A 26530-nucleotide genomic window follows, 5' to 3' on the forward strand; every position below is an offset into this window, starting at 1 on the left:
GAATGGTAGCGTGCCTGTGCATGTGCCAGTTTGTCCTTCCCCACTTGCAGACTCCAGGTCCTTGAATCAGGAGGGACGACTGTACTTACCTCAGACTCATACAATAAATCAAACAACATTTTTATATGCAAATCATTATGTGTCTGTACATGAAAATATACTCCATGACAACTCTTCCACTTTTGCCTAAAACAAACAAGTTCAAAATCGCTCAAAGTAATATAACAGGTGTGGAGACTACCCACATGTTAGACTGAAGCTCCCATCAACCCTACCTAGCACAGTTAGTGATTAGGGATGATGGAAATGATAGCTCAATAACGTTTGTAGAGCCAGTAATTTCGCATCACTTTACTATAGAAAACATTCAGGGGTAGCCATGTTGGCAATATAGACTGAATATACTATAGTTTTTACAACTTTTTGTGAGTTTTTAGCTAGTCCAGCACAGGAAAAGAAATAATGGAATTTCTAACCTTTCCTGGAAAAAAAAAGAAGAAGCAATTTGATTTTGAACATTACCTAATGTAGAGGCTAAGTAAATTATATTTTTCTTTCAGACTATTAACCAGCTAATGAACTTAATTAAATATCATAGAGTAGCGGAAAGAATGTGTAGCTGTGTAATGTATTAGTCAGCAATAATGCACATGTGCCATTTGTAAAAGAAATAATGAAGTGATTTGGGTTTGATTCTTATCAATGTGGAAGCCATTTGGAGGTAGCTCCAGTAATACTTTTAAAATAGTGCATGATTTGTATGACTGACCTGGTATACATCCATGCTATTCAATTACATCTCCCTTATCTGAAATGCTTGGCACCAGAAGCATTTGGGATTTTTATTATTATTTTGGAATACCTGCATTTGCATATATATACATAATGAGATATCTTGGAGATGGGACCCAAGTCTAAACATGAAACGAAGTTTGTGTATATTGAACCATCAGACTGCAAGAGTGCCACTGTCTCAGCCACCCATTTTTGGAATATTTTGGAATTCTGGATAAGGGGGACTCAACCTTCTAATTAAAAAGATTGTATGTACAGCGCTGTGTAAATTTACAGCACTATATAAATAAAGCTTAATAATAATAATAATAATAATAAGAAGAAGAAGAAGAAGAAGAAGAAGAAGAGCTTTTATACTACTTTAACAACAGTAGTGATGTCCTGTGAATTATTATAATTGGAACTTTAGAGAGCAGAATTTAGGATTCTATAGTGCCTCAACAGACTGTAAACCCTAGGATCCCATGCAGTGGAACCATGGCAGTTAAAACAGAATAAAAAATGCAATAATTATGTAATATGAATGGGCTTTGGGTTCCTTTCATTGTAGCAGATATGCCTTCTCACAGGTCAGGAGTCTCTGGTTTGCGGTGGATTGAGGAGCCACATCAGTCTCTTGACTGATATATTTTTGGGAAAGTATAGTATAGTATAGGTCCAACCACATCAGAGTAACTCCCAGGCTTCTCTGTGAACATGTGAGTTTTGATTCAAGTTGCAACAAAGGTATGTGGAGCCATGTTCTCATAGGCTCGGGACACTAGAGAGACCATTAGTAGAAATGTTAACACGATCTTCCGTCTTCCCTATCCAACTTCCCTAATTCTTGTAATAGCTTGGAGAATGTTTCCCAGCAACAGTATATTGTCATGAGCTGTTCGCATTGTGAAGTATTTTGAGTTAGTTTGATCTTGAATGTGCAGTTGAGTACCATTAATTTTAAAGAACACCTACTAGTGGTAGTGGAGCTAGAACTAGTTTGTTGATATGAGTCGATATAGCCATCTTCATATTCTGCCTGGCTGTGGAGTTTGATGAGCCGCTGCACTCCAAAATTTGCCAGTGGGGGACAGTACCTCATGTCATAATTCCTTGTCTGTGCCAGAGAAGCTTTTGTAACCCACAGGCTGGGCAGAATGGAAGATATCTGTGGGGATTCGTTAATACTAGTTTCCTGATTTAAGGGAAAGGAGAGAGACTGACTTTTAAAGAACCGTTGAAGACTTGATAGTATGCAATTCCTTAGAATATAAATTAAAAAAAGGATAACACCTTCCCTAAAGCTACTAATCCAATTAGCTCCAATTGGAATAATTCAGGTTCTTAGAGGTACTTGCACAGCACTGTTGTATACAAACAGAAGCTGGGACATCTGTACCTTAAACTGCTTTAATCCATTTGAAATATGACACTGAAGACAGGCAAAGAACTGGTTTAGTACTACTGCTTAAGATTGCAAAGTATGATGTTGTTTAGACATGGACATAGTGCCCAGGGTTGGCTCTTGGAGATTCCATGAGTAGGCATTTGCTGAGGCTTATCTGGGAGCCCACCATCTCTGCGTTACTATTCTATTACTATTTTCAAAGGGGCAGACTTAGGGGATGGACAGACCGCCCCTTTTAGTGTTGGAGCGGAGTTGCGGCAACTACATGCCGTGGGCCTGATCTGGTCTTTCCATGGCTCCTTTTTGCGCTGCAGAAAGGGTGCTATGGCCTTTCGGTGCTTCTTTGGTGCCACGTCATCTGGATGCAGCGTCAGAGGAGCACTGTGACGCTGCCCACCATGTGGTGAGGTGTGCAGTGTCACACCGGCATGGGGCAGGGTCAGGGCATGCGGCGTGCAGATGCCACACCCCCACTCCACCCCCAGGCCGGACTTTATTGCTGGTCTGTACACCCAGGTGTTTTTCTTTTAACTGCTGTTTTTCCAGTGTTTTGGAATACATTTACCCCTTATACTAACAATAGCAATAGCAGCTTCATTTATATGCTGCTTCATTCTGTCTAAGCAGTCTCTAAGCGGTTTACAACTGTAAGCTAATTGCCCCCAACAAGCTGGGTATTCATTTTACCAACCTCGGAAGGATGCAAGCCTGAGTCGAGCTCAAGCTCTGGCTAGTATTGAACTCACAACCTTATGGTGAGTGAGTGACTGCAGTACAGGTATTTAACCACTGCACTATCAGGGCTCCTAAACATAAAACAGCAGATTAAATATAAAACAGCAGATTTATTCCATTTCATTCTAAGTTCCTTTTGCGTATCATTATGGGCCCATGGTTTGGAGATGTTTTCCTTCTTCTTGGGATGTACTGTTACCTGCTGTTCCTACTTTTCATCCATTGCATGCATTTTTACCTTTGTAGAGGTGGGATAAACCTATATCAGTTCATGCTGCCCCATTTCTTCTCCTCCTCTTCCTAAGCAGATATTCCTTTTTAACCAATCCCATGTTCAGTTCTCTGTCATTCCCCCCCCCACTGTTGCCAAGCAACAAGCCCTTTTCGTTCATGATGGCACTTTCAAGAACAAAACTGAAAGCGAAAAAGAATCTCATTAACACCCTAAAAATGTCTATACATGTCCTATGTCCTGCTTTGTTATCATGAGCCTTTTAGCACCTTCTACAGCACTGGCCTTTTTTAATTTAAGAATGAACTTCCATGGATTAAAAACCATATCCATTATGTATTGAGGGTTCCAGTGAAACAGACTCACAGGGCTCTGTCTTGGAAGTCAGGACTATGAAATACAAATCAACAGAATGTATGTTGATCTCTTTCTGATGGTCATCATCCAGGAGTTTTGGACAGAGTACCACCATGAGGAGGGGATAAGCATATCACACTCTGTACCTGTTTTTCCACAAGTACAGATAAACTGAAAATCAATCAGAAAAGTCAGAAAATGGGGGAGTGTATACCAGAGGGAGAAGTTATTCTTGAGAAACACAGCCATGTTTCTCTTATCATTAATGTGATACCAGAAGCAACATGTCCATGAAAAAAGCAACAATTTATGGTATGAGGAGACTCACAGAGAAAAGTAACCATATAAAACTGCTGTAGCTTTAATTTTTGGAGTTGATGTGGAATTAAATTTTGTTTGGAAGTTGATATGTGCACTTTAAATTCTGAATAAGAAGCTGTGAAGACCTGGGGATGAACAACCATTTGAAAGACAATTCAGCTTTTTGCATTCTCCCAAAGAATTCACAAGACGAGAACATGAAGCATAAGAGAATTCTTGACTTTCAAGCCATACCTCTGCTTCCAGTTAGAGGCATCCTAAGAATGTCATGTCCCAGGGCCCTCCAAACTCCTGGACCAAGTATGTTCATGTTGCAAGATAAATGGACCACTTACAGTACAAACTGGAGTGGCTAGGACAAAATGAATAACTTATGCATGAATGGATCTGTGACATCACAGCCATGTCAGCACATACATTGAACTGGAGGACCAAAGTTGATAGTTATTTATGGATCATTTAGCCACTCCTTGAAAACTTTATTGCTTTTTATATTCCCCCTAAACCTCTCTGAATAATATAAATAGGCCACGATATATGCAGTAGAAGCATAAAGCATAAATATCTAGGGGCTATAATTATGCTGTGGGGCTTTGAAAATGTTAATTGGAAGCTGGTACTTGCCTTCAGAGCACATTCCTTCGAATTGTTTTAGGTATTCACATTGCATGAGGACTTGTGGGGAAACTAGTGACTAGTAGTAGCTTTGGCATTGAGTCAATAAGTATAGAAAAAGCTTGTATATAAAAATGTATGATGTCTGTGTAAGTGTAGTTCATCTTGTACAGGTTGAGTATACCTTATCCAAAATTAAGAAATCTGAAATACTCCAAAATCCAAAACTTTTTGAGCTATGTACCTGTATTGTATTTGATGGGTTGGAGAGAGATGTGAAATGGCAGGAGGCATGGATATGTGCCAAACACAATGTTTGGATTCTCACCATTTCACAGGTCTTCTGTCTCTCTCCACCCTCATGTATATGCAAACACAGATACTTCAAACTAAAAAAAAAAAAAAATCTGGAATACGGAACACTTCTGGTTCCAAGCATTTTGGATAAGGGATACTCAACCTATACTTGTAGGCATATCCCCTTACCCAATACATTGTTCTAAGGAAGCAAACAAGGGTGAACTTAACAAAATGCTCTTGGTCCCAGTTCTGTAGCCCAGAGCTGTTCTGGATAAATTTAATGCAGACTGTATCCAGTACATTCATGGCCACAGTGTCTTAATAGCAAGTGGTGCTGTGTGAGCCTGTAGTCTTTGGGTCAGGGGGAAACCTGCTTACTCCATCAAACCATTGACCTCTTGTGAAGTCAAAGGCTTTCATGGTCAGCATCCATAGTTTTTTGTGGATTTTTCGGGCTATGTGACCATGTTCTAGAAGATTTTATTCCTGATGTTTCACCAGCATCTGTGGCTGGCATCTTCAGAGAATGCTGGCATGGAAGTGAGTGGGGTATGTATATACTGTGTGACACTAGGTTGGGAGGAGTAATTTACATGTTAATCTGTGTATTATTCTGTTGTTGAATGGCAAGACCTCAGGGTGGGAGGATATGCAAGGAGGATTGGTGTTGTCTTCTTGGAAAAAACTCTGATCCTGAGTGGTTTTCATTTGCATTTTGCTGGGTCTTAATTTTGGTGTTTTTCAGGACTGGCAGCCAAAATTTGTTTACTTTAAGGGTTTCTTCTTTCCTGTTGAAGTTGTCCAGGTGTTTGTGGATTTCAGTGGTTTCCCTGTGCATTCTGACCTGATAGCTGTTGGCATGGTCCAGAATTTCAGTGTTTTCAAACAGCACTTTATGCCTGGGATGGTTTATAACATGTTCTGCTACAGCTGGTTTTTCTGGCTGAGACACTGAAGACTGAGTCAGCCAGTAAGATTCTGTGGTCAACTTCCAGAGCAAGCATACCCTATAGACGTTTTCTCTCTTGGACTGGAAGTTGCTTGTTTCATTGAAAATAATAGGGTTTCCTGTTGTTGTTGTTATTATTATTATTATTACTAATCTTTATTTATAAAGCGCTGTAAATTTACACAGCGCTGTACATACAATCTTTTTAATTGGACGGTTCCACGATTTCAGGTATCCGTGGCTGGTGTCTTGGAACGTAACCTCCATGGATATAGAAGTCATGCTGTATTCTGCTTTTGATGCCACTTGCATTCTATCCTGGTATCCTAGGATGAAAGAGAGGTTAGGGAAAATTTATAATAAACAAACAAGATACACTGTGTGTTTGCTGGTTTTGCTGCATTAATTTCCAGTGAGAGCATGCAAAATTTAAGCCCGTGGTGGCTATAGAAAAGTATTTTGAGAAGGGAACAAATCTATACCTGCAGGCAAAGTGTGAAGTGCTCTGGTCATATGATGAGCTGTGTGCTAATCTAAGTTGACAACTGTCTCAAAAGGGATTAGCACTATCATTGCCAAACTCTAGAGTTTAACTTTCCACATATGTTAAATATAAAAGAAAATTTTAAAATCAGTAAGTGCTTTTATAAGTCATTTAAGCTGTTCCCCTTGAATCTGGGGAGACCCAAGTCTACAGTTTTCCCATATTTGTGGAATGTTTTTATCATTATGAGATTTAGATCGCAACCCTGTACACATATGCCTAGAAGTAGAATTTATTTGTGTAGGGAATTTATTTGTGAATAAACATGTCTGTGGTTGTGCTCCATACTGGGGCCAATTTCAGAGAGGAAGAGTAAGGAAATGGAGTGACTGGAAGAATACTCTTGTCCATATAACTAAACACTGAGAAACAAATTTGAAATTATACAAGCACAAGATGACTCATGTCCCAACTCCATCCCCAGGGCATCATGGTGCTCCTTCGGCACTGTGTCCATACGACACAACGCCGACGATGCACCATATAGCCATGCCACCACAGCTATGGTGCCCTCTCAAGGGCACAAAAAGGAGCCCCTTTCTGTGGCTCCTTTTTGCACCCTCAAAAGGCTGGATTGGGGCTGTGGCATGTGGCTGCTGTGGCCATGATCCAGCTAGGAAAGGGGTGGCATACTGCTGCCCTTTAGGAGCTGTATGTACAGCCCCTAAGTTTGCAAGGTATCAAGGAAAATGAAATGAAAAGTTAATGGCCCCTCTCATGTGTCATCATTGAGTGTGTGGTCTCAAGGTGTATGAGTCATCCTATTGATTAGGACCCTAATTGTGTAGTGCAACATCTCTACCATGGGCCAATGTATGCAGTGTAGCCAGAATAAATTACCTTTTTTGGAATACAACTTCTAGAATCTTCCAGATATTCCCATGGTATACCATAGTTGGCCCACAAATTCAGCCACCCATGGTTTGATTTTTTTTTAAAGAAAAGGTAAAGAAATTCCAAATAGTAAACTTTGATTTTGCCATTTTATATGTAGGATTGCCATAATTGTCCACTATTACCAGGGACAAAATGTGGAACAAATTCTAGACCAAACTGTAGGACAACTGCAGGACAAAACTCAGCCCAAAATGTAGGACATTTAAGAAAAATGGAGGACCTTAAATGTCTTACATTTTGGGCTGAGTTTTGTCCTGCAGTTGTCCTACAGTTAGGTCTCGAAGTTGTCCTACATTTATAATACAGGACACCATTTTACTACACAATTGTATATAATGTCCACAGATTTAGGTATCCACAGGAAGTCCTAGAACCAAATCCCAGGAGATACTAAGAGCCCACTGTATATGGATGCCCCAGTCTATATGATTGCACAGGGTTTGGAAGGGTCAATATGCAGTGATCAGTGCTGAGCCCTTACTTAGATGACTTCAATTTTGGATGTTCAAAGAGATAAAATAGAATTCATTAATCTTACTGTTACTGAATGTTGAGATATATGGATTTCTGAACAGGATACATGAAGTGTTTTATTCCTTAAGAAAGACATGGCCCTCCAGATGTAGTTGGACCACAACTTCCATCAGACCTGGCTAGCATTGCCAGTGGTGAGGAATGTTGGCGGGTGTATTCCAAAGAGCCTGAAAAGGTCTCATAGTCTCCATTCCTAGTATAAACGTCTGAAAGTGTGCACACTAAGGGACCACTTCATATGTTTTGCTTTAAATAGCTCAGAGATCTGATTCTGTTGGCGTAAGTAGTCTTTCCACTAATGCAGGCTGCAACTATTTCAGAGCACAATTGTGTCTTAATTTCTCATACTATTTTGTCATCTGGTGGCTAACCATCTCACAACGAGTCTCACTGTACTTAGCTAAGTTAGTCTTTAGACAGCAGCCATGTAGTCCATCAGTGGGACTGTACTTAAACTAAAGTATTAATGGCTTGGCAGAGCTTGTACTGTGCTGGCTAGGGTCAAATCCATGCCACAGTGGGCTGCCAGAGTAGGTCTTTGTAGAGTTTCACATGTTATACTACTGTAAACTGATGTAATCATTCTGGAATGTGATTCAAAATCATATTAATTGTTGTTGTTTTTAAAGGTATGTACATTTTGAATATGTGGTATTCAATGATGCAAGGATCAGAAGATTAACCACTGTGGCAGAAAGATGAATCATGAGCGCGCGAATTGGATGTTACCTTTATTTTTGGATAGCACAATAATGTAATTTAACAAAAACACTTTTCTGTATTTTGAAGAGAAAGGGCAAAGAAGAAGCTGTTGATGCTGTTTGGAACCAATTTGTAGAAAACTTCCTAAAGATAACAACAGGATGATGTCTTTATTCATACCAACTGAAATGTCACAAAATAGTTCGGTCAGTTCCTCCTATGAACATTGGCAAGTTACAGACTGCCCAAAATGGGCGGTCTGCCACCGCCATCATTTGCAGTGCGCACTCGCGACATCATTAGCGCTGCGTGACATCCAGACGCTATGCATCCGCAACATCAAAATGATGCCCCCCGTGTGGACAGGCGCCGCCATTTTGTACGTACCCAGTACGTACTAGGGTTAGGGGTGTCAGGAAGTGATGCCCCTTCCTAACCCTAGTACGTCCTGGGGACGTACTGTACTCCCATCCGGAACTGGCCTTGGAGACTATAGTGAGTCTTGCTTATTGTATTCTGTAAAGCCATTTTGTGACACAGTGGCCATGTCTGTATGTAATGATAGTCCTGGATTTCTGAGATCTTTGGCTCACTGTTCACAAACAGTGTAATAGAACCCATTGGCTTCCTTTTGGCTCTTCATGTCAGTAGGAACAGTTGATGTAACCAAAAACTAACCAAGAATTGAAAGCTTAGTGGTATGTCCAAAACAGATTCCTAGTTTCTTAATCCTTTGACCAAGCCAGAACCTGGTCAGGGTTTGTAGTTGGTTTTTGATTCCTGGCTTAGTTAGTAGTGATAACAGCTTGTATTTAACTCTTAGGATTTTGGCTGTTGCCACTAGTGGGAGGAGCAAAGCAGGAATAGTTGGCCTGTAAAGTATTCATGCATATCCTACTGTTCAGTGCCAAATAAGAACTCTCCAGAATTCTGGTTTATTGTTACATGTGAACATAGGCAAAGTAGACTAACACAGAAGCAAGCTCTGTTAAAACTAATTGTTTTTATGTGTTGCTCTGTGTGAGAGGCAAGGGTCATATAGCCTTCCAGAGGTTCTTTGACTGCAGCTCCTAGTATTCCTCACCATGGGCTACTCTGGCGAGGGCTGCTGGAAATTGCAGACCAGCAACATCTGGAGGGCCGCATGGTTCTCATCCTTGCTCTATAGTGAAATTATTTGAGAAGGATTAATGTTTAATGTTAGGTAAAGAAAAACAATAAAAAGGTATGTGTAATAAAACTAAAACCAACAAGCAAAACACCAAGAGCTAAGCTCTTATCATTTAGGGACAAAGCAAAATAGTGGTGATAAAGTTTTTCATATTGACAAGGCAAAAGCAGAGAAGATAGATATGGAACAATGGTAGCGGTCAGACATTATAATGCAACTTCTAATCGAGACTGTACCACTTACAGAATACAAGCAGAGCATGGATATGAAAAAGCCTTATACATGACTCCAGTATCTGCTCCTATCACAGCAAGTGTTTTACATAGAGGTATCTTTGTAAACAGGTAGATTAGATGAATATATGAATACATCTTTTGGTGTCTGCTAGGCTTGATAGACAAAATGTAACCCCAGTTTTCATAGATAAGTTATCTCTGCCTACCATATGTTGAGGATTAAGTTAAGAGCTGGATTATGTCCTGCTTGTGAGCTTCCATGAAACAAATGTGCAGTCATTGTTGGACAGGTTGCTGAGCTAATCCAGCACAGATTTCTTGCTTTAATACTGGTGTGCACTCCCCCTCTCACTGTGAGATTTGTACCTTGCAAAGTTTTCTCACAATCTGCTCCCTATCCCCTCCAGGTCAAAATATGATAACCCCTGGTTCATCTTTATAAACTTTGGTTGAAAATTAAAAGTTCTGTTTCAGGCCTTACTTCTAGCACCACTTGCTGAGGCCAGAGCCTATGTGAATACATGTATCTCCTTTGATTCTTCTTGGGTGAATTGTGAGTCTGCTACTTTTCAGAACTACTCTTTTGTATTCCATAGCCTACTAAGACAAACAATGGTTTGCATGACAGATCCCCTTTCCAGGCTGGCTCCACATTTCCAAACCTTTGAGCTCTTGTCACTTACCTTGCCCCTAAAGATCCCTCCATTGATTTGGTACTTGCACGTAAAGGTAATTCCTAGATGGACCATTGGCTGTGTTGCTCTGTGGGTTCACTGTGGTAAGCTTGGCAAAACGTAACAGGAATAGCCAGACACAGTTGTAAAAACGAACAAACAAGTAGAAGTTTATTAATAGACAATTAAATCACTCATTAACCCCTGAACTATTTAGTTATTCGTAGCTCCCCATATCCCTCTTCAGTCTTTTCCGATGGCTTACTGTTCTAACTTTATTATAGTTTTTCCCTGTCTCAATGCCATCTTTCCCTTATATATTCCTGCTATCTTTTCCTTACCTCTGTGCCATCTTTCTCCTATATCTCTGCAGTCTTTTCCCTCTGTCTAGGCCATCCTTTCCCCTGTCTGCCTTCTGTCAGAGATAAGCCTCAGTTTGCTATCCTTTCTCCTCTATGGGCCTCCTTTCACAGCATTCTCTGGGCTCTCTTTGACTGGCCCCAACCAGGGTTGCTTGACCCCTCCCTTCATAGTTGGCTTCTGCTACAGAGACAAAAAGGATACTGTAGAAATAGAAAATGTGCAGAACAGGGTAACCAAAATGATCAAGCGCAATTCCTCTAGGAGGAAAAATTCCAACACTGGGGTTCTCCATTTGTTTTTGTTTACTTAACATTTGTGCCACAGTACAAATACTTTGTACAAAGTACCTTCACCATGTTGTGTACATCACATGGCAGCAATGCCAATTAAGTTCATTTCAGTTCCAGGTTGTAACAAAACAAATATGTGGAAAAGTCAAGGGTGTGTGTGAATACTTCTGCAAGGCACTAGTAACATCCAGTCTCAATGAGGGTGTACTTCTTAATATCATTCATTTGGGAAGCAGAAGGATGTTTCACGTTGTGTTTGTGAACTTTCAAATGGCCATCAGGTTGGCCACTGTGGGGTGAATGCTGGACCAGGCCAGCTTTGGGGGCCAGTGCAATCAGGTTCTTCTTGGGTTTTATCTGCAACCTTAGCTTTGCTCATTTCTTCAAACTAGGTTAATCTGACTCCCCCACCCCACCCCCCCTTTCTGGGTTTTGTCTAACCAGAGATGCTCAGCTGGTCAGTTCTTCCACCTGGAAGAGCAGGGATATCCAAGTTGGTGGAAGGAGCTCATGAGTTTAGGCCCAATCCTTTCCTCCCTAACCCTGTTTTTCTTCCTATCTCAGCTTCCATTGTGATTTTAGAATTACCAGTACCTAGAAATATTTATACTGTGCTACTATTACTTGCAACTACTGATTATATGTCCATTGCTAGCTATAACACTAAACTAGATGGATATGAATTTGGCTGTTTCTTTTACTGATATCTGAAAAATCAATAAGCAGAACAATGGGCAAGAAACATGACAAAATTCTAGTTTAAGGTTATAGCTAGTAGTTCTTAGAATTGGCATTCCTAATTCTCATATTGCTAGAGCCAGCATGGTGTAGCAGTTTGAGATTTGACTCTGGAGACCAGGATTCGAATCCCTGCTGGGCCATGGAAACCCACTGAGTGACCTTGGGCAAGTCACACTTTTCCAGCCCCTCCTATGAACAAATCTTGCTAAGAAGACACTATGTTAGGTTCGTCTTAGGGTTGACATGTCAGAAATGACTTGAAGACACACAACAATAACTGTTCCTATAACAAATCTACCTTTTAACCTGTCAAAAATGGTTTAAGTATCCTCTGTGGCCTGTCTGCTCCACAAGCTGGTATTGTACTAGGAGCATATTTTTGTTGTTGTTGTTGACCTGAATTCAGGGATTGCAGTGAACTATTTGTGGCTAACCAGGTCCTAGTTCTGAATTTTCTAAACACTTAGCAGCTATTTCTACCTGCAGCTTTTAGCCAAACCACAGCCACTCAGAGAAGAGTTTGAACATTTGCTCAATTAGTCAGATTTCATATTTTGTCCAGGAACATATCTCTTTTAACTCAGTGTGTTGATTTAAAAATACATTTTCAAGGAATACTTGCAGGTTTTTAAGATTTTTATTTTGTAAGATTCCCACAGATTTTGGAAATTTCATAAAGGGCCGTGCTTAAAATTCACAAGCAAACATGTGAACACCATATGTTTCTTTTAAAAAAACACGTTGTTTGGTTTCTTTCTTGATAGGGTGATCAATGCTGGGAAAAGTACACACAATGAAGACCAGGCCAGTTGTGAAGTACTTACTGTAAAGAAAAAAGTGGGAACAAATAATTCCACACCAAACAAAAACTCTTCTAGCAAACGGAGATCTTCATTGCCAAATGGCGAAGGCTTACAGCTGAAAGAGAACTCAGTAAGTTGTCACTTCCTCTCTTAACAGACCATAGAAATGATTGGGTTTCTCATGGACTGCTTGGTGTATATGTGATCAGTCTCTGCTTGAAAAAGTAATTTTTTACAAACTACAAAATTAAAAATCAAACTTAGTAGGCCAAAACTATTGAACAAAAATAATCCACATTACTATTTCACAATTTCCTCACACTCCATGTGGGCCACAACTGTCTGGTTATGTGCCGTTTGTAAGTACTATTAAGGATGGAGAGCTAAATATCCTGAAGACATCCATTTTGGAAGCTGAGACAGATCAGGCAACATTAGTACTTGGCTGGAGGACCTCCAAGGAATGCCAGATGCTGTAAGCTATATTTTCAGAGTAAGGCAATGGCAAACCACCTGAATATTCCTCACCACAAGTTGACAGGTGACTTCATGATACATGTACATGGAAGGTAGATATATTTCTACTTGGTTAGTTTATTACTGGTTTTATTACTTGTTTTCCAGCTGTCTTTGTGAATGTCATCATGTTGAAACATAGAATCTTTTTTCCCCAGAAAAAAAATGTTGTTAATGAAACATTCACTGCTAGAGGGCACTGTTACTCAAGAAGTCATTTAATCCAGTGTATCAGGCTGTGAAACTGGGTAAAATGTTAAACATTTTTGTGTAAAATGCATACTAACCCAGGGGACAGCATATTAGCATTGAAGATGCTACAGATAACTTATACTTTTTTTCTCCCTTAATTTTTTTCTTTAATCAAAATTAATGGCTGAGCCTCTATTGAAACTTACACTGTCTTTTTATGCTTGCTTTCTCAACCAGGAATCAGATGGCATCTCTTTCCATTACTGGTCATTATTTGATGGGCATGCTGGTTCGGGGGCAGCCGTTGTTGCTTCGAAGCTGCTTCAGCATCACATTGTGGAGGAGTTACAGGAGATTGTAGACATCCTGAGAAACTGTGCTGTCCCTCCCCCTACCTGCTTGGGGGAGGATCCGGAAAGCATGAATGCCAACAGCCGAACTCTGACTAGGGCAGCCTCCTTACGTGGGAGCACTGGAGCCCCAGGATCACCCGGCACTCCTCCAACTCGCTTCTTTACTGAGAAGAAGATTTCTCATGAGTGCCTCATTATAGGGGCAATTGAGACAGCATTCAGGGAAATGGTAGGTATACTATTTGTTGTTCAGGGTAACCTTTAAATAGGACTCTTACCTGTGTTCGTGGACAGACTGTTCCCAAGGGAAAAATGACTACACAAATGTCACATGAACAAATGTAAGAAAGCAACCTTCTCAAAATTAAACACATGCTTGGCTACCCAATAGTAGCATCATTTTTTTCTTTGGCAAAAGGAAATTGACAAAGCAAATGATTTGCAGGAATATGTAGAGAATTTCCTAGTTGTTGAGTGCATTTCGTCAAAACATGGAAAAGTGACTTTTTTGGAATGTAGCTCTCAAAATGTCCCAATTTGGAAGCTGCAGTCCAAAAAAAGAAATTCTTCCAAGCTCTGTGCAAAAAGCCTTTTTACCTGTAATGACAAAGGAAAGAGAGCCCCAATCATTGCCCTAAGGAGTTTGCAGAACACTGCTTAGAGATTAGATGGATTTGTGCTCCAAATGGCTGTGAAAGGCATGTGGCTTGTTGCAGTTGCAGCGGTGAAGCCAAGAAGCTGTGGCTTGAACCACCGATCTGTTTACCTTTTCTTTATGTGCTTCTAATGGACCTCATCTGCAGATTCTTCCAGTTCAACTGAACATAACCAGAGTTCATGGCTTCTATCTAGCCCATTGCCTTTTCTGTCCAAATCCAGGTGTATCAATAGTTCACTAAAATCCCAGCCTATAAATTAGATGGTTTTGTGAAAGACTGTAGCTACACTTATTTCTTCTTATTTCTTTCCAGTGTTAACAGTGTCCTTATGCTATACATGAGCTAATGAGAATCACAAGTTTCTTTGTAAGCTCTGGGTTGACGTAGGCATGCAAACTATGGTTAGGATGGAAGTCTCGTTTTTAAAAATGAAAAGAACAGCACCAATAAGTTTTTGCTGTGGAATTCCTCTCTTTGCAAAGAGATGCATATTTAAAAAAAAAGGGGGGGGGGCTTACAATACAATATTGCAGTGTAGAATGTGGCATCCTAGTCAGTCAACCATGTGTTTTTCAGGATACTCTATTGGGCATTGTTTTTTAATGGTATTTTAGGGTGGGGGGGAGAGATAGGGGAACTAGGATCTAATATGTCCTGTTATGCTTTTATCTATTGATACTCATGTTTGATTTTGTTGTTCTTGTTTGCTGTTACCTGCCTCGATCAAATACAGGGAGAGGTGGGATACAAATTATTATTATTATTATTATTATTATTATTATTATTATTATTATTATTATTATTATTATTATTATATTCTATCCCATGCCCTCTTCTCCTTCTTCCCTCCTCCTCCAACAGTCAGCTAGCACTGTGTGGTTACTAAGTGTGCTAGTCCTCATTGAGCTATTTTGGCCCCTTGCTTTTTTCTAAAGATTGACTTAGAAACTTATCAGACATGGGCAAAACGTCATCAAAATGTTCCAGAAACGTTGCAGAAGCACTGGGATGTGATCATTCATGGTGCTTCTAAAGTGTGATTGAGGCTTCCCGCTATGTTCCTGTCATGGAATCGTTTGCGGCAAAGCCAGGAGGAGCTATTTGCTGAATAACGGGATATCCTAGTGTGAAAGATTATTCCGTGAAAGAGATCCACATGACAAAACAGGCTTATCACACATGTAAATTTGTCTGGTGTGCACATGCCCTTTGCTAGACTAAAATTGGAGATAGTGGTTTGAGAAATGGACTATGACTCTGGAGACCAGGGTTTGATTCCCAGTTTGGCCACAAAACCCACTGGGTGACCTCGGGAAACTCACCTGCTCTCAGCCTCAATGAAAGTCAATGGCAAACTTCTTTTGAACAAATCTTGCCAAGAAAACTCCATTATAGGTTCCCCTTATGGTCATCATAAGTTGGAAATGACTTGAAGACACGCAACAACAACAGATTGTGACTAAGGGTGAAAATCTGAACCCAAGCAAGAGGTTAATATCCCATTACTTTGAATTTTAAGTGGAGATCAGTGTGTATTTGAATATTTATCCATACTCCTAGTCCACTAGTCTCTCATGTTGGCATCTTGTCTGTGCAGAGCTAGAACTGGGCAGAGCCAGTGTTTGTAAAACCACCCTTTATGAGAGTCTATTTGAGCTCTAAGAGCTTCTGAAGAGGCCCTTTTCTCTGTCCCACCAGCTTCTCAAGGAACACGGGAAAGGGCTTTCTTGGTGGCTGTCCCAGACTTTGGAACTCTTTCTGAAGGGAGGCCATCAATACCTTAACATTTTTAAAGCCATTAGGCTTCCAGAAACGGACAGGGTGTTGTGGTGCTGTTTTTAAGGTTTCTATGTTGTTTTGTAATGTTTGCCTGAATTTTTAATATTTAATGTTTTAAACATTATAAAATGTTTAATTCTTTTTTTAAAAAAATAACTTTTATACAGTATTCATACTTTTATTAAAGGCTTTGAATAGTTTTGATCTGTATTGTTTTAAATGTGCTGTTAGCTGCATTGAGTCTCATTACTGAGAGAAAGTCGGGATGTAAATGTATAAAATAATAATTAATATAATGACAAATTCTTGGCTAATTGTCACCACCAACTCAACTCTCCCATGCCAGTCCCACAGCTCTAATAACTTGTCACTGCTCTTCAGATATTTTCTTTAAAAATCATATACATATACAATTTGTTTGTTATCTGTAGCGCCTACAAACTTCACTTTTAATCATATGTATACAGCAAACCATGTTTACATATTATTTCCCATTTTCTTGATTCTGGCCAGTTTTAAGGAGTTTAGATGTTAAAACTTTTTTTATTGTTTGATTTTTATTTATACTGTTGGAATCCACTTTGATTCCTTTGTGAAAAAGCAGAATAGAAATAATAATAATAATAATAATAATAATAATAATAATAATAATAAGCATGTAGGAAAATGTTGCATCCAGTCAGTATTCTGTCTTTTAATAGGATAATGACTGACAAAGAGAGCTCTGTATGTGGCATCTTGACATGCTTATGTATGAAAAACCAAACCTAAGTCCCATGGAGACGAAAATGCATGGTGTGTGACTTAATCCATCTTGGGGATCATAACCTAATGTTTCTTTACAAGACAGAGGGAAGTCTTAAGATCTTGGGCTAATAATGTACTCACCATTTGATGACTCATCTTTAGGGTGTGTTTCACTGTTGTATTTAACAAGAGCAATAAAAAATTAATAGAGAGAAAATTAGGACCTTTGTAATTATGGTATAAGCTCTTCATATGAATGTTTAAGGGCTTAGCTTTTAAACCTTGGCCTTGATTGATCACAGTGCAGTTTACGTATGAGCCACAAGGTGGCCTCATTGGGCAATTCAGTATTAGCTTGAGCTTTGCCTGCTGCAAAACCAGCCACCGATTATTCATAAAATTAATGAGGTTGAGCCCTCTATTTTGAATTGCAAAAAAATATGGATTGTGGCAGATGTTAACATTACAGTCCATACTCTTCTTCAGTCCATGTGAGGAATCCTGCCAAGTCATATAGAAATATTGAGCAATGATCCTACCTCTCAGGTGGCCAAAATAACTTTCCTATTCCTCCATCTGCATCTGCACTGCAGTGACACCACTTTAATGGCCATGACTCAATGCTATAGAATTCTTGGATCTGTAGTTCTCTGACAAAGAAGACTAAATTAAGAAAAGCATAAGAAGGCAAAACTTAGCCTGGTATTCATATTGCATTTATAGGGTATTCATGTAGGATGTATTCTAAAGCAGGGTTGTCAATACAAATAGTGTCTCTTACATCTAATGTTACGTCTAGATGTTTGCTATGGCTACTATTTGCTATAGTGCTTTGCCTCTGATAATTTCCCCCCATTTGGAATGAGAAGCATTACCATGGTTAGTAGAATATGTAGAGGGTAAAGCAAACCTCTTGTAAGTGGGGGGGGGGGGGGCATTAGAATAGTGTAAAATGACCATGAGGGGAAATCAAGAGGTCTTGGGGGTGGTTCCTTGTGGATTTTCAACTAGTTGTAGATACTTCAGGATTTGGTCAGAATAACAGATGGCTAGACCTTGGGAAATTTACTTTTGGAGGACTATGCAACTATTTTTTACCTAACAAATAAAATGTGTATTAATCATGTTGTCCCAGAATATAACTGCATCCACAGTGTACCTCAAGCAAATACTATAACAGTCACTTACTTGGGGAATAAAGATCTGTGTGCATCAGATAGTGTATATTGGAGTCCAGGAAAGCTTATGCTAGAAATTGCTTTTTCTTAGCATCAAAGGTGTTACAGAATTCCTATATATCATTTAAAGATCACAGTGTTTTACTGACTTAACTTTTCTTGAAACAGTTGTAGTGCTAAATATGGGCTTGCTTTCCAGCTTTTCCAAACTTTTTCTAGACCCTAAGAATATGATCTGGATTAAATGTTCCCATTTATATATTTTTAAACTACTCTTCATACCTTTGTAATGCCTCCCTGCTATAGCAGACTTCTAAAACTAGATTCTTCTCATAATGCAAATATGCACAAAGCCCTCTGTTTAATCTATACACACACAAGAAATTAGGTGGTATAATCGGTTGCACCGCTTTGTTCTGCGAGTCTAGGAAATTACATTTTCTGGTTGTTCTATCTATTTAAAAATCAAAACAAAGCACAGCAAACTTCTGCAGAAAACTATTGGAGCAAAATGAAAGTGATATTAGAATCCTTTCTTTTTACTCTCAGGGAGTCCTTTTTGCATGGCACCTCCTATCTGCTATCTAAATTAGTTAGTCCAGTGTATCACTTCAATCACGCTGTAGTTTTGTCAGATATTTAGCCTTCTCTGTCAGAGAGCCTGGTGCCACAACGAACTACAAATACCAGGATTCCATAGGATAGAGCCATGACAGATAAAGCAGTGCCAAACTGCATTAATTCTGCTGTGTGGCAGCAGTGTGTGATTTGACTCTAACAGGGCAACATCCTCTGGCATTCTGGGTTTCCAGCTTAGTGAGGGATATGCAGAATTAGCCAGAGTGCTCCAGTGCCTCGCCAACTACAAATCCCAGGATCCCATAGGATGTTGCCATGGCAGTTAAAGTAGTATCAAAGTGCTATAACTGTGTAATGTGAAAGGGCCCCAGATGAGTGAGATGGTTGTTCTGCTTTTCCTCTTGCTACTTTCTCATGTCAGATGTTATTTATTTATTTGATCAATTTATAGTGTACTTGCCATATCTAAATAATATCTTTAAAGTTTTCTGCAAAGTGGCAAACAGTTGTCTGACTTTATAATCTTGAACCCTGTCGATGCAGCTGGAATAAGAAATCCCATGTTAACTGGCTTCTGATACAAGTTTGTTTCAGACCACTTTCTCTCTCAAAAAGCAATTATGAATCTGTTGCTTAAATTTTCATGGAATTCATCATCTTTCCCTTTCCCCCCTTCTTCAGGATTTGCAGATAGAGCGAGAAAGGACTGTGTACAATATATCTGGTGGTTGTACAGCTCTTGTTGTGGTGTGTTTACTAGGAAAGCTCTATGTGGCAAATGCTGGCGATAGCAGGTAAGCCTTTTTGTATACATTGCCCTTTTGTGTGTGTTTGGTTGAGCTGAAGATGTGTTCCCATGAAACATTTTTCTTTTCTTTCCATATATACTAGGAATCCCTTAATAGGAGTGTGACTGATCACCCCTGATCAGGTTGTTCATGTGGACACCAATCCTGTGCTCCTATTACCCACCCTTCACCTAAAAAAAACTAAACCATACCATGGGTTTATTGTTTGCAGAACCTAAGCTGAACCAGTGAAAGTGTTCTATTTTGGGTTCAGGTTTTTCATATGCATGTCTGATTTAGCAATAGCAACAGAACTTACATTTCTATACCACTTCATAGTGAACTAAACACTCTCTAAGCTATTTACAGTGCGTTAGCCAATTGTCCCCAACAAGTTGGGTACTCATTTTACTAACGTATGAAAGAATGGATGGCTGAGTCAACCTGGAGCCCTGTGTGATCAAACTCAAAACATTGTGGCTGCAGTGCCAGCATTTAACCATTGCACCACCAGTGTTCCTTTCAGCTCAAAACACTCAGTTAAATGTTACTCAGGGAGAGATATAAAGATTAACTGTGTTTTCAGGATAGCTGTGTTGGCCATACAGCCAAAAACAAGAAAATCCACAATCCATCCTGTAGCATTACCTTTATTGGGCCAACGAAAGGCCCAAAATACATCCCACTAGTTCTTGAAGCTTCACTGGCTTCTTCATCAAGTGAAATATAGGTAGTATAAAGCATGCAAAAGAAAGTGTGGGACACTGTGACTATAGCATCTACCTTTTAGGCCATGATGATATCTGAAACAGTGGTGTCACTGAGTTTGGTGTCACCTGGTGTGGGTGCCCAGGAAGGGCTGTGGGGGGGGGGCACACTACCTCCCTCTCATTACTTTGCTTGCCTGCCTGCCAGCTGCCCAGCCAAGCTACTCCTGGGGGGGGGGGCAGTGCTATGGCCTCTGGAGGACACCTTTAGGATCTGGTGCAGCTTCTGGGTGAGCTAGAAATGCTCCCAGTCAATTAGACTTGATAGTGCAAAACTATTTTTCATTTTTTAATCTTTAAATTCTACAGGTATTTTTTTCAGTTTGTATTTTTGGCACGATAATTGGTTTAGTCTTCTTCTTTCATTTCACTCTTAATTTTTGGTATTTGTCCTCTTCTCTGCCTGAGTAGCTTATTGAGTGCCATCCAACCAGGGTGTTTCATCTTCTGGCACTACCTCTTTTTTCATTTTGGATTGTTTCATTTGGTTTTTGTGGTAAAATACATTCAAAAGCAATTTACTGTAGCTCCTTCTGTGCAATACTAGCATTTATTGGCTATGATGCCATTGCCTCTGAGAGATCCTCTGTCCATGTCAGCCCTCACTACTGCTGCTGCCCAGTAGCTGTTTGGCACTTTTAGTCTGGCTCCTTAGCAAAAGCCTGTCTCACGTGGGAAACCCTACCAGAAGCACTGCTACCAGCATCATAGCCTCTTGCCTCACTGGAGCACAGAATCCCACATCATGGAAAGGTAGTGCCATTGGTGGATATCTAACAATCATATTATTCTGCACCCATATTACTTTAATATTTTTTTAAATCTCTTAACCTTGCATAGTAAGACTTGTGAAATAAAGTAATGTTTGTTCTCATTAATTTTTTTATGTCTGTTTCCTGTTTCACATGAGACGTGAAATATCTTCAGCAAACTCACAGTAGTCCAGGAAGCTGTAAACTGATTATTGTTAAAGGAGCCCCAAACATCTGCCCTCGTAGGTTGGCCTTGATAGTTTTCTATCAAGTAACGAAACTTCCCCTCTTGCCACTTAAGAAAAATTGGTTTATTAAAAATGGATACAAAAATTCCATGTCCCTTTACCTGGATATGACTCAGTTCTCTCTGGGTCCTCTCTGACCTAGTAACAAAACCTCTTGACTCCCTCTCTTCTTGCCACTTAAGAAAAGTGGGCTTATTAAAAATGGATGCAAAATTCCAGATCCATTTTCCTGTGACTTAAGATTTATTGGATTCAATAGGACTTCCTTTCAAGCAGACACGTTGATTTTCCAAAGAAGAAGACAACAAAGGCATGGGAGGGCACATGTTTAGCTAGCTGTATATTTCGGCTCCAAATGAATAGTGGAAAAATGGGAAGAGAAGCAGAGAGGTTGAAATGTGAGATGGTTTTAAGGAAAAGTTTGTTCTTAATTATCTGAATACCTAGCCCTGTGGGAGCAATTAGTACATTAAGGGAGTATAAAGGAGTTAATTGCAGTTCACCCCAAATAATAATATACAGCAGAAACAGGAAAATAAAATGAATAAAAATTAGAGAAGTGAAGTGAGTCACTACATTTCACCACTATCGAGAAAGATTTTGATACAGCCCAGAAAATGAGGAATGGGAAACACTAACCTTCAGCTTTAAGGACCTTGGCTGCCTTGAGAGCCTCATGCCAAGAAAGCAAATGCCTTCACCCCTTTCCGTTCTTCCATTCCTTTCTCCGCCTGTCTTGTTCTTCAATTATAATTGCTTTGCACCTCTTCTTTATTTTCATCTTCTGCTCCTGGGGTTTAATGACAACTTCTCTGTGGCTTCCTAAAGGCAGCAGGCAGATCAATCCATGCAACAGAAAAATAATCCAGCCAACAGAAAGACATGCATTGCATTTCCTGCAGTCCTAAACTTCTTCTTCCTTTTGTCTTGTTTTATTGTATCTGGCAAAGAGAAAGAGGGAGAGACAGAACATCATTCACACACTAACAAATCTCAGTGATATTAATAATTTGTTAAGTATGAGAATAATTTTATCAAGAAGTCTCTGAGTCCAGTCACAGTGGTAATGAGGAATCAAACAAATCTGTTTAATGGTTTTCCCAAGCTCTAGTCCTTGAAACATGCATGCACATGTCAGAGAAAAGGACAGGCGGCCCGGCCCACCCGTTACGTGGGCTTGCCTTACACGGACTTGAGCTCCTGCAGATGGCAAGCCCAGGCAGATAAAATGGTGTGTGCACTGCAGGAGCACGCATGACACCGCTAATGGGAGCACGCGCCCAAAGATTTTAATGGGACTTGACCATAGGCAATTTTTCTCATATACGGGGGGGGGGGGGGGGAGACAGAACAGATCCCTCGCATATACAAAGGGTCCACTGTATACAGAATAATGTGCATGCAAAGGAATCTTATAGCACCTTTCAGACTAAGGTCTAAAACACACTGCATAAATAATCCAGTTTGGCATTGCTTTAACTGCCCTGGCTCAGTGCTAGGGAATTCTGGGAACTGTAGTTTTTTGAGACATTTAGCATTCTCTGTTAGAGAGCTGTGATGTCACAATAAAATACATTTCCCAGTATTCCCTAGCACTGAGCCAGGGCAGTTAAAGCAGTCTCAAACTGGATTATTTCTTCATTGTGTTTTGGACCTAACTGTGTGAAAGAAACTTTCGTAGACTTGGTCCATTTCCTCAGATGCATGGAGTACATCTTAGACCCTGCACCAAAGTCTATGAAAGCTTATGCTATGACTTCTTTTGTACAGTTAATCACAATAGTGCTACTAGATCCCATTGCATATTGATATTCCACACTAACATGGCTATGTCTCTGAATTGTACCCCCACAAAAATGTACATGTTAGTGGGGGGACATGTGGGAAGGATTTCATAAGAAATTCACAAATTGCTTTTAAACATGCATACAAAAATGTATATGTTAGGATAAACATACTAAAATGGAGGTGCTTCATTATAAGCAGATAAAGAGAATGAAGACCTTGTTTTAATTTGCAATTAGATAGTCTGATCATTCTCGCCTTTTGACGTATAAGTACTTCACTTATACATTCACTGAATCTAATCCAAAGTGTTGTTGCACCATAAGAATACTTGGCAAAGACTCCCTCTCCAGTGCAGTTCTTTTTAACGGTGTTGATCTCAAGGTCAAACTATTGATTTTCTGTCATTTAGAAATTGTGCAAAGGCATGAAAGCATCAACCTCAGCAGTGTTCCCAGAACATTATCTTCCTCCCATAGTGAGGTATTATGGACTGATATTCTGCTTATGTTTCAACAGTGCATTACATTGCAGGGGACAATGTATGTGCAGTGTGTGGATTGACATTGAACTGCATATACATTACAATCTGTTCAAGTGAGGAATTTACAGTTCTGTTCTAACAGCTACTACAGTGCTGCAAGCAAAAAGTTCTCATTTTGGATTTGGATCAATATTTAAAATTTAGGCCCTGTTTCCTCTTGTAAAAAATTAATTTAAAGGCTAGTTGTGTGCACTAACCCCAAGATCCATGAATTGCCAGTTCAACATTCGTCCTATTCAGAAATCCAGATCTTGGTGCTTTAATTGACTACCATTGGAAATCAACAAATGACTGAAATATCAGAAATAAATGTAGTTTGCCAACATAGGTAGCTCTTTGCAAGGTGTCATATCTACCTTATTTCACAAAATGCTATGCAAAAGAAAAAGTTTGAGTTCTGGGCCTTCTCTTTCTTACACTTTTCGACTTGGTAATGGACAAAAGAAACCGCACACCTTTTTTTAGAACTGGTCAGTTTGCTTAATCTCTGCTTAATCTTAATATCTTTAGAACCATGATAAGAATGTGTACATAGAAGTGACATTGGGGCATTCATTTCTGTTACAAAATTTTATTTTTATAATATGTGGGGCTTAGATGTTTTCTTTTGCTTACCTAAACAAAATTATTTTTCTTGATGGCCAGATGCTCCAGTGTTTGTGTTGTGTGTGTGTGTGTGTGTGTGTGTGTGTGTGTGTGTGGTGAGGAGATGAGATAATACTGCTACTTGCTTCAAACAGCACATAACACTTGGGTGTAGAAATGCTTATTCTTTTCAATTCACCTGAAAGCGATTCTAGGAGATGGTTGCTACAGAATAAGCCCTGAGAATCTTTGTGACCCTTGACAGCTGGGTACTTGATTTGCAAGCTGCTCATGCTTGAGTTCAGAACAAATTGATTTTAGCATTACTTGAACTGCTTGACAGGTATGGCCCAGTCAAGCAGACTGTTTGCTACCTTGCATGCTCATTTGCTTATCTGGACTCATCGTAGCCCAATGTAGCTTTTTGAGATTTTAAAGTAAGGAAAATAACTAGAGGCTTCTTTGATAGACAGCCTGGCTTCAATCTGTCCCTCTTGCCATTTTTTTAATACTTGCTACTTGCCACTGTAACACCTTTCAGACTGAGCTTTTCAAAAAAGTAAAACCATATCTGAGGCATTTAAAAAAAATCCTTATATAGAACTAGTTCGTGCAAAAGAAACTGTGCCTATTTTAGCATATGATGAGGGTAAGGAAAAAGGCCTTCCAAAAAAGATGTTGGGCGAAATTTCAATCCTAGACAGCACAGAAACTGAGCAGGGATTATGGCAATTAAAGTCTACAAACATCTGGAGGGGGGGCACACATTCCCTATTCCTATGGACTCAGATAAACTTTTTAAAGTAAATTGATTCTACTTATTGAGACTGCCTCATCCATTTTTCAACCGTTTGATTACTTTTTCCAAGAAACAACATCTTAAATATGCTTTTACTTTGTCCTCTTACATAAGTCACTTGGAGTGAATATATACAACACAATTCTAGCAATTTGATAACACTTTAATTCCTGTGATTTAATTTAATTCTGAGGACTGATAGATTGGTGAGGTACACATAATTCTCTGTTATGTTATAGTTACTTCTTAACTAGAGCACTAGATTTCTCTAGCAGAGAATTTTAAGTACCAAAGCACACTTCATTTCCCAGATTTCCAAAGTACAAAGGTATGACAGTTCAAGTAATATGTAACTGATATAATCATGAGGTATGGAACCCTGGTTCACGTGAAATTTCATCTACACAGTTACCAGTCTGACATATAAAGAAAGACATCCCATGTTCCCTGTGTGAAGTGGGCCTGAACCTTCATATAGTTGCATATTACAAATTTAAAGCAGTTCTTCTTGTGTATTGGATAGAACAAGTATTATTTTTTAAATTTTCTGTAGACAAGAAATGGACAAATTCCAGGCACTTAATAACTATAGTAAGCAAATAGGGAGAGGGAAAAATACTTGTTTTCACAGATTTCCCTGTCCTTTGACAGTTTCCTGATGCAGATAATCAAAATCTACTTGAGTGGGTTCTTTTTGAATGTAGTTTAAAAAAAACACCTCCCTTACTTGTTCTGTCAGTCCGGTTTCCTCTTCGCCTTTAACACATTTCAAATACCTCTTCAGACAAATCTGTTGTTTCTGCCTCACCTGTATGGAATTCACAATGTGCAGTGCCTTCTGACAAAGTGAACGCATCTTCCCTGTGGCTTGGAATTCATAACACACTGTCAGAAAGGGTTTTCCAAATGGTTTATCTTTGTCGCTTCTCACTAGATTTTAGCATCTCTTATAGAAATGTTCAGTGTTTTGTTTCAAATCTTTTCTGGCTGGAAACATGTAGAATAAAATAAGGGCGTCCTTTGAATACTCTTAACTGGAGTAGAGGGTGATTGTTTTATTTTCCTTTTTTTCTTTCTTTCTTGTTTTGAACATTAGAAAATCAAATGACCAGCAAGGAAAATGAAATTACCCTTCTGACTTTATACACAGTATGATAGTGTTTTCTCTTTGTGGCATGGCCAGCATGATATTTTCCCACACTTCTTGCTTTGACTCTTATTTGCTAGCAAAGATCCATATACTTTATAGGCACACACAAAGCCATATGCATGCACAGAAAATTCATTTTTAAGAACACATAGCAATTACCGTAGCAAGATGGGTTCTCTTTAAATTAGTTCACTTCAGTTTTATTTATTTTAGTCATAAGCTATAAAGGGTATCAAAAGGGGACACAGAATAGGGCAAAATAATGTTTAAAATAATTCTTTTTAGCTCCCTCCCAATGTACTAGTGACACAGAAAAAATTCTTGGAGCCTAAATATGAACCATTTTTATTGCTACCCCTTTTTGACCTACTTTAAGAAGAGAATATCATTCCAGTTCCCACACATGTCTTCCTTTGCAGCATCCTGTATGAGCAGGACTAACAAGATATACATGCTGAAAGAT

At 39.3% G+C, this 26530-nt stretch overlaps 1 protein-coding gene across 1 annotated transcript in view; it reads left to right on the plus strand.

Annotated features, from left to right (window-relative positions):
• Positions 1-26530, plus strand: part of PPM1H (protein phosphatase, Mg2+/Mn2+ dependent 1H) — a 97258-nt gene that overhangs the window by 38651 nt on the left and 32077 nt on the right. The window contains exons 2-4 of the mRNA XM_042469308.1: positions 12608-12776; positions 13592-13936; positions 19331-19443. Of these exons, the coding sequence (XP_042325242.1) occupies positions 12608-12776; positions 13592-13936; positions 19331-19443 (627 nt within the window). The remainder of the gene's footprint in view (positions 1-12607; positions 12777-13591; positions 13937-19330; positions 19444-26530) is intronic.

This window comes from Sceloporus undulatus, chromosome 5, assembly GCF_019175285.1.
Source record: "Sceloporus undulatus isolate JIND9_A2432 ecotype Alabama chromosome 5, SceUnd_v1.1, whole genome shotgun sequence".
NCBI classification, from domain to species: Eukaryota; Metazoa; Chordata; class Lepidosauria; order Squamata; family Phrynosomatidae; genus Sceloporus; species Sceloporus undulatus.